Source organism: Saccostrea echinata, unplaced genomic scaffold (genome assembly GCF_033153115.1).
Source record: "Saccostrea echinata isolate AGI-Se365-2 ecotype Australia unplaced genomic scaffold, CSIRO_AGI_Sech_v1 ptg000009l, whole genome shotgun sequence".
Lineage (NCBI taxonomy): Eukaryota > Metazoa > Mollusca > Bivalvia > Ostreida > Ostreidae > Saccostrea > Saccostrea echinata.
Window position 1 is genome coordinate 15863930 of NW_026889758.1, and position 8595 is coordinate 15872524.

Here is an 8595-nt window from a genome sequence, read left to right on the forward strand (position 1 = left end):
GAACTGTGATTGTCAACCATTTCATATCACATTCAGTGGTTGTGTTGATTCTCGGGTTCCGTCAAGTTGCGGATGAAGGATTTTTTGAGGGATCTAAATGTAATTTGTTTCTTATTTATTGAGACTTTACAACCATTTTTTTTTACATGAAATACAAAGATAACGAACAGTGATCATTCTAAAAAGTGCATTTAAACAATACAAATTATGAGAAGAGCCAACACGGACCTCTGAAAACAGAGGTGGGATTAGGCGCCATGGAGGTGTAAAATCTTCTATCGACCTTTCACACCGCCGTTAGCACTATGTATTAATCAAGAATATGGAGTACTCCGTAGTCAAATTCAGTATAAAAGGAATGAACTAGCAAATAGAATCAAACAAGGCCCAATCCTAGATCTTAGTTACAAACGATGTCAATTTACGTTGAATTTGCAATAAACTAAACGGGGTTGTTGAAATCCTTGTGACATCAACTTATTCGTAAGGATAGCTTGTCTCGGTTTAAAAATTGATCATAGTCAGAGTTTGCCCTTCCGGATCAACAGGAAGACATAAACTTAAATGCAGGAGATAATGTTATATTTCTACGTAAATAAGGAAAATCCACGATAGAAAATTTGAAGTTTTCACGTTTATCATTAAACTAAGTTGTCAATTTGCCATCAATGTTTTTCTTAAATAAAACATTAAAATTAGGGATGTCAACGAATAGTCGACTATTCGACCATCAGTCGAATGGACCGACGATCGAATAATGAAACGGCATTCGAATATATTTCAATAAAAGAGTGATAAAGAGAGAATTCTCATCCTAAAATTGAGAAACCGGCCGTCTTTCCTCAGACACAGTCAATAAGATAATTTTCCTCATTAAAAACTGCTGGTTTTATATGTAGAAAGTACAGTAATTAGAAATGTTTCACTTCCGCGAGTATTATTTGTCAATTAATGTGTTGTTTTTGTAATAAAATTATCTCGTTACACTGCGCTTTCTTTGTAAAATTATTAATTGGACTTGATCTCATACCATGTACCCATTATAGCTGTGACATGTTTTGACACTAAGATAATTATTATAAAATTAATATTCTTTTATGTATTAAAGACATTTTGACAGTTGGTACAAAAGGTATATTCAAATATTTAACAATACAACATTATAACAAATTTACCGTGTGCCCCCCCCCCCCCCCCATCATTTTAATAAGCTTTAAAAATATATATATATTACTGTCATTTCTTATGCTTCCTAAAAAAACACGACATTACGGATCGATTTATGAACATGATTGACTGGGAAATCATACATTTTAGGTCCATGTAAACATCTGTGTGTAACATTTGATGTTACTTTTTAATAAATTTAAGAAAAGGGGACTTCGGGTTAAATATGTCATGTACCGGTGAAGTTTGAAATAAAATTTTAGTTTAAGAAAAAGTTTCGAATATATTCGACTATCGTTCGAATAATGCAATCGAATATTCGACTACAGAAAATAAATATTTTGACATCCCTAATTAAAATATGAAAAAGATTTGTCAGATTCTGTGTTGTTTTTTTTATTTTGAGTTTAGTGGGATATATCGAACCAGCGTAGGTATTTCAATTTACTTCTTCGTATCCTTTATCGCCGAAATAAGGCTGAAATATTACCTACTTGGCGTTAAACAATAATCAATTAATCGAATCTTTTATCTGTATTCAAGAATATTGAATGTAAATCACTGCGACCTGCTTTAGTTCAAAATGTTTATAACTTCTCGATGTTCAAAATTTATAGTACATTTTTATTGAAAAATACAGCACAATTATAAGTAAATGTTATTATTCTATATCAGTTGTTTTAATAATGCAAATAGCAATTGAAAGCTGTAAGGATTTATCCTAAAAGGAAATTTTCATGTGAATTTATTTTGAAATACAGTTAGCAGGTATTACCATTTTCGTCCATCTGTCTATTAGTCACACGTCCTGTCCAATCTGTAAATTTCAAACAGGAATAAACAGGAGCTCATTCTTGGCACAAATCTTGGTATGATCATAAGGCTGCAGCAGGATTTTAAGTAGAGGTCAACTTCAGTTATCATAATCCTGTCATGTAGAGTCCATAGGTGTTTACGCAAGTTTAAAAAGGGGTTCGTTGTCAGAGATATCACGATTTAGCTCTTTTTTTTTACAAGACAAGGGGTCGCCCGCTTGGCGCAGTGGTTAGAGCGTTTGTTCTAGAGTACCGGAGTAAGGAGTTGATCCTTACGTCGCAGGTTCGAATCCCACCGTGGGACGTGGGCACCGGTCCTTCGGTCCATGACTGAGACCGTATAGACCGAGGTCCCGTGTCGCAGTAGCTGCTGGCAAGGAAAAGATCCCTCCTCACTGCACAAAGGTCGTAAGTGCCGACTAAGGGTCTTTTATTTGTATTCCGCCACCGGTAAGTGGCGGTGTCTCAATATGAGTGAAAAATTCTCGAAGGGACGTTAAACAAAAGGCAAACAAGACAAGGGCACAAGAAAAGTGCAGAGTTTTAGTCAGGAACACTTAAAGTGCTAAAGATGGCTTTATGAATATATTTGCTTTGGGGTTTTTGATTAATAATAAATATAGTTTTTATTCACTAGGTAGCAAATCAAATCTTTGATCCAAAAAATTAATGATTTGGTAATAATGAATGTGCTGCAATTTTATTCATTGAAATCTTTATCAAAATAATTTCAGTAATTATCAACCTTACAATAAATTTTCTGACAAATCTTTCTGTTAAATTAAATATAAAATGGCGTGTATACTTTCTTTGGCTACCAGAATGCTATAAATGATTTTACTTTTATGTCGATTTTCAGCCTACAGACCAGGCTTCCAATGTGCAGCGTCGGAGAATGACAACCAATCTCTTACAAATAGTTCTATGTACATGACATACGAAAAATGTTACGTCCAAACATATCACAATGACTCAGATATACAGCATCCAAAACTAATGGCAACAGCAAAGTGTCCAAACGGGTATCAGTACACGTTAGGAAAAGACAGCACTATTGTCACAGAGGTAGATTTAACGGAATAGTATGTTCTGTAAATATTTCGGATGAAGTTCTGATTAATTGTACATTCCAATTTTTTTATATCAGTGTTCGTTGTCTTCACCTTTTTCATTAAGAAAGAACACTTTGACTAAACAAAAGACGGGGCCTATGGGTTGAATCGAATTTTTCTCTTGTAAACTCTTACTGGTAGCCAGGCAGGACTACGTTACAAATATTAAAACAAAATCCTCTTAATCTGAGTTCTACTCGACAATCACTGCTCATAAAATCTTTATTGGCTTATTTTTCGAAAGAAACCTCGAAAATTATAGAATTCATGAAATTGATACGTTGGAAAAACAATTTTTTTTCATTATACCCGCACTTTCTAAAGAAAGCTCCGGTAAATTGTTATCCTGGTCCGTACTTCCATCCATCTTTCACTCTTTCTGCTTCCTCAAAATACTCTTGGATTTTAAACAATAGCCAACTCATCTTTTGAAATATGATTGATGGCGCCCTGAACATGTGCATGAAGGTTTGGAACTTTCAATTTTATTCTGGGTGCTAAATGCGGGTCAAAAATCTGGTTTTTCTACAAATCTGGTTCCCTGAACTCCTCTTACATTTTTCGCAACAACCCATATACTAATATTTTGGAGTATGATTGAGAGTGTCCTGTAGATAATGTTTCGGAATTTCGATTTTCACCATGTTCGCAATTGGGGGTCAAAAAATTACCTGGTTCCCTGAACTCCTCTTACAGTTTTTGTAGTAGTCAACTCATCTTTTGGAACATGATAGGGAGGGTACTGCAGATTTGCAATAAGGTTTTTGGAGTTTTCATTGTCACCCTAGGGACCAAATGGGAGTCAAAGCCATCGTTGTTTCTACCCAAACTCGTTCTTTGAACACCTCTTACATTTTTCGCAGTAGCCCATTCATATTTTGGAACATGATTGGGAGTGTCCAGTAGATATACAATAAGGAATTAGAATTTCAATTTTCACCTTGAGCGATTGGGGGATCAAAAAGTGTAGGTTTTCTACAGAAATTTGGTTGCCAGAACTCCGCAGTAGCCTATTTCCATTTTGAAATATGATTGGGAGTGTCCTGTAAATATGCAATAAGGTTTCCGAATTTAGAGTTTTCACCTTAGGGGATGATTGGGGGTCGAGAAAGAAATTTTTCTACAAAAACCTTATTCCCTTAACTCCTCTTACATTTTTTGTAGTAGCCAAATTATCTTTTCGATGGTGATTTTGGTGGTATCCTGTAGAATTGCAATGAGGTTTCAGAATTTTTTCACCCAAGGGGCTAAATGGGGGGTCAAAAATGTCTCTTTTTTGTTACAAAACTTTGTTCCCTGAACTACTCTCACATTTTCCATAGTAGTCCAATTATATTCTGGAATGTCTGGGCGTGTCCTGTAGATGCGAATTTATGATTCGTAATTTCGATTTTCCCTCTGGGACGATTGGGGGCCCCTTTATTTACCCAAATATGAAGATGAGTACATTCTGAGGCAAACACCTACGTGCGGGTATTACTGTCTTGTAACAGCATCTAGTTTATTTTGTCAGTTTTACCGGATTTACAAAGTCCTCTATAGAACTCCTTCTTGAATTCTGCAAAAGTGAAGCTTTACATGTAATTCAAATTGGAGAAATCAATATAAATGAAATTCATGCTTCTCTTACTTTTTGATAAATGTTCAATTAATAAACATGCTACCGATAACTGAATATTGTTATTCTACACTAATTTAACATCTCAAAGATATATTTTACATCAGTTTGATCTTATCTGCGACCGAGCACATTTAGCGGAACTTCTGCAGACATTAATGATGGCGGGACAACTGGTAGGAGCAGCCTTTGCCTCATCCCTCAGCGACAGAGTAGGAAGAAAGACCGTCCATCTTGGCTCAAACCTTTTGACCTTTATATTTGGAATTTCCATGGCCTTTGCGTCAAATTATGCAACACTGGCAGCCATGAAATTTGTTCTTGGCGTTTTTCAACAGGTTGTCATTAAGTCTAAGTCTGGTTTGGAAAGCTTCTTCTTAAACTTGTCCTTACTCTTGCGACGATCTCCTATGATTTGCTTTCTCTCTCAGGGAGTGGTCATGCCCGGTGTTGTCTTATTCGTGGAACTCCTTCCAGAGCAGGGTCGCTTTTACTCTTCAGTGATAGGCCTCCTTACTTGGAGCACAGGTCTGATTATCATGACTGCGATTGCTTATCTACTGCAGAACTACTCCTGGAGATATCTTCAAATTACACTTACCTGTTTTTCCTTTATGAGCTTGTTCCAATATTGGTAGGTATAATATAATTTCTGACCAAGCACCAGTCCTTATACATGTACCTTTACTTTTCCCTTCGATTCACTTTCTTTTCCCTCCTATAAATATTTACATATTTTAGACGCCAAACGATTTCTATTATGAATTTAAATTTCATTTTACTGTCCTTGTTATTTCTTACACCAAAACTAAAAAAACTAACTAACATACGAACCAGCTAAACAAAACAAAAGTGTCTATCGTATCTAGGATTCAAGACGAATCATTACGATGGCTCGTAGTCAACAGGAAAGAGAAAGAAGCGGAACGAATAGTACGAAAGGTTGCCAAATGGAACAAACTTGATTATGAGAATCTCAGGGAGAATGTGAAAAAGAGAATGGCATTAAGGAATAAAGAAAAAGAAGAAACAGACAAAATGCTGGCCGAACAGCAACAGCTCCATGTTGTTGAAAAATACTCCATCATTACCATCCTTAGAAACAAATCTGTCTTCGTCATTTCCCTCCTCATGTGTTTCACATGGTAATGTCAAATATTTACTCAAGTCAATTATACATGTACGTATATCTGGTGAAATATCGATGAAATTGAAAATTCTTTTCGGGAAGGTAATAACCCTTAACCGATTTAATATAAAATCTACTTTTTAGGGTGACTAACACACTGACATACTATGGGTTGATCCTCACAGCTACGTCGTTGGCGGGAAATCGTTTCCTTAACTTTTTCTTCATGTCCTGTGTAGAATACATTTCAGTTATTCTGGAATACAGCATGCTACGCCGGTAAGACTAAATATTGCAGGATCTAAAATAGGTTTTATTGCATTGATGATTCTGACATAATTCTACGTTCATTCTCGTGACAAGCTTAAGCTTTCCTAAAATTATATTAGATTACTTTTCCTTCAATTTGTTTACATTTTTCTTCCTAACCATTATTATCACATCTTATATTCTATATAAAACACATTTACTATCTACTTTTGTGATAATATTTGTTTTTGAAAACTGGTGAATATTGATTGTCACCAAACAGTGGCTTAACAGCAGTACCCGGTGCTCTGTTGTCTAAACTTGTAGGTTTGGGAGAAGAACTACAACAATTTTTTTCCAATCTTTAGCTGGAACTTCACTGGCTTTTGCCACCCTGTTGAAATACTTTTCAGGTAATACTTAATTATTATTGTTTCAATTCTTTATGCTTCCATCGCTCAACAAAGTTATTTTATTTCATGTTTGCTTACTTTGAAATCAGATGGAGATGGAACGCTCATATTACTATCCGTTTTGGCGACCTTTATCGGGAAGATGTCTGTGACTGGGTCATTTAGTGTGCTATTTCTCCTTACTCCTGAACTGTTTCCCACAAATCTAAGGTGGGTTTTTAATCAAATTCACCTAGAACATTATTCCTAACATACATATATTTTTCTATTCTTTATTTTCCAGGAATGTCGGTATCGGGATTTGTTCAACATTCTCTAAGATTGGTGCCATGATATCGCCTTTTGCTGGAACTTTGGTAATTTTACGTCATTGTCACAGCACTGATTCAGAGTATCATGTTGTCTTTACAGATGTATCATGCATGTGGAATAGACTTTGATTTATATTTTATACTTCTTCATACATTTTAAGGCACGAGCTGTACCTTGGGCCCCGGGAACCATTTTTGCTCTGATGTGTTTTATTGTCACAATTATTGCTTTGTATTTACCGGAAACACATGGAATGGATTTACCTCAGACTCTGGATGAAGTAAAAAGATGGTACGCAGAAAACAGTGGACTTCGCCTACGTAAAAGTCGGAAAAAAGAAAACAGTGTATATGAAGACTCTGATGTTCCTCTAGCAGTGGCATCCAAAGACCAAAAAGGAAATTTAGAAATGAACAATTCTACTCTTTGTTAGAATGAGAAAGTTGCATTGTTGATCAAATAGATATATTACGTTTCATTTGTATTTTCTAGGTCAAAGCATTAAATTCAATAACTATTTTTGTATGCTGAGATATACTTGCATGTACAAATTAAAGAAAAAAGATATACATGCAGGTACAAATTTACAAGATGAACATATACATGTACATGATTGGGATATTTCGATAAACATCTAAACTCAAACGATGTACATAGCATACATGTACTGGTGGAAAAATTGAAATGAATTAAGCATGGATAATTTTAAGTATCTTTCCTTTGAATATTAATCAAATTATTTTTCACTTATTGTTGTTCATTAAAATAAGTACACTTAAAGTAGTAGCAAAGGGATGAAAAATGAACAATTATAAACATATTATTGATTATATATGGATAAGATATCTTTGAAATAAATCAGTTGTATTGAATTCATAATTTCATAATAGAATAATCAATTCTAATTGGATTAGACATATTGGCATTCAAGTTGATAATTATTAATCAATTTATTAATAATTATAATTATTAATAATACTTTTATTAAACTTTTTATATGTTACATTGATATCAATGTGATAATTTACACAGTCCATGCAGAATTTCCATTAGCACAATTCTCAATAAAGGTTTGCAAAAACTTAATTAGTTCTGAATCAATTTCTTTGTAAACCATATTACAGCCACGCGATCTAGTACTTTTATGAAATTCTTATATATTTCCATTCAATATATGTCCAGTCGGGATCAGATCTATTTAGATCGGGAAAGGTTCAAATTTCAACATGACCAGTACCACTTTTCTTTGATCTAGCAATTCCGTTTCAATTTCTCTTTAGAATATGATCCTATTTCTATGATATATGCAAAATCTTTCTTGAAGATTTTATCCATAGATTTAAAAATATTAACTTATCATGATTTTCATAAATATAGTTACAGAAAAAAAAATTGTTTTGCACTTTCTCTAGATCAGAAAAAATACAAAAAATAAATATAATGTAATGAAAAGCTTTCGAGGATAAAATAACATTTCAAAATAGACTAAGTTTAAATATCTATATTTCTTTTATTTAATCTTTTTTTTTTTTTTTTTTTTTTTTTTTGAAAATAGCTATTTTTGATATTGAAAGAACCACTTCTCAAATGTATAGTGTTTTTCTGTTCATAAACTGATTATAAAAAAGACTCGTTTTCATAGAAAAATTGGTCTGAGAAAAGTACGATACATTGTATTAATACAAAACAAGTACGTATTAAAAAATGATAGACCATTTACACATCTTACGCCATGTCAGGTACTCCTCTGAAATAGAAAAAAAAAACAGTTTTGTGGACA

At 33.8% G+C, this 8595-nt stretch overlaps 1 protein-coding gene across 1 annotated transcript; it reads left to right on the forward strand.

Annotated features, from left to right (window-relative positions):
• The first annotated feature begins 4873 nt into the window (after positions 1 to 4873).
• On the forward strand, positions 4874 to 7248 carry LOC133182468 (organic cation transporter protein-like). Its single transcript, XM_061317314.1, has 7 exons — positions 4874 to 5346; positions 5582 to 5857; positions 5986 to 6120; positions 6418 to 6503; positions 6593 to 6713; positions 6787 to 6859; positions 6976 to 7248. The coding sequence occupies exons 1-7, from the start codon at positions 4874 to 4876 to the stop codon at positions 7246 to 7248; spliced, it is 1437 nt and encodes a 478-aa protein (XP_061173298.1).
• The last annotated feature ends 1347 nt before the right edge of the window (positions 7249 to 8595 follow it).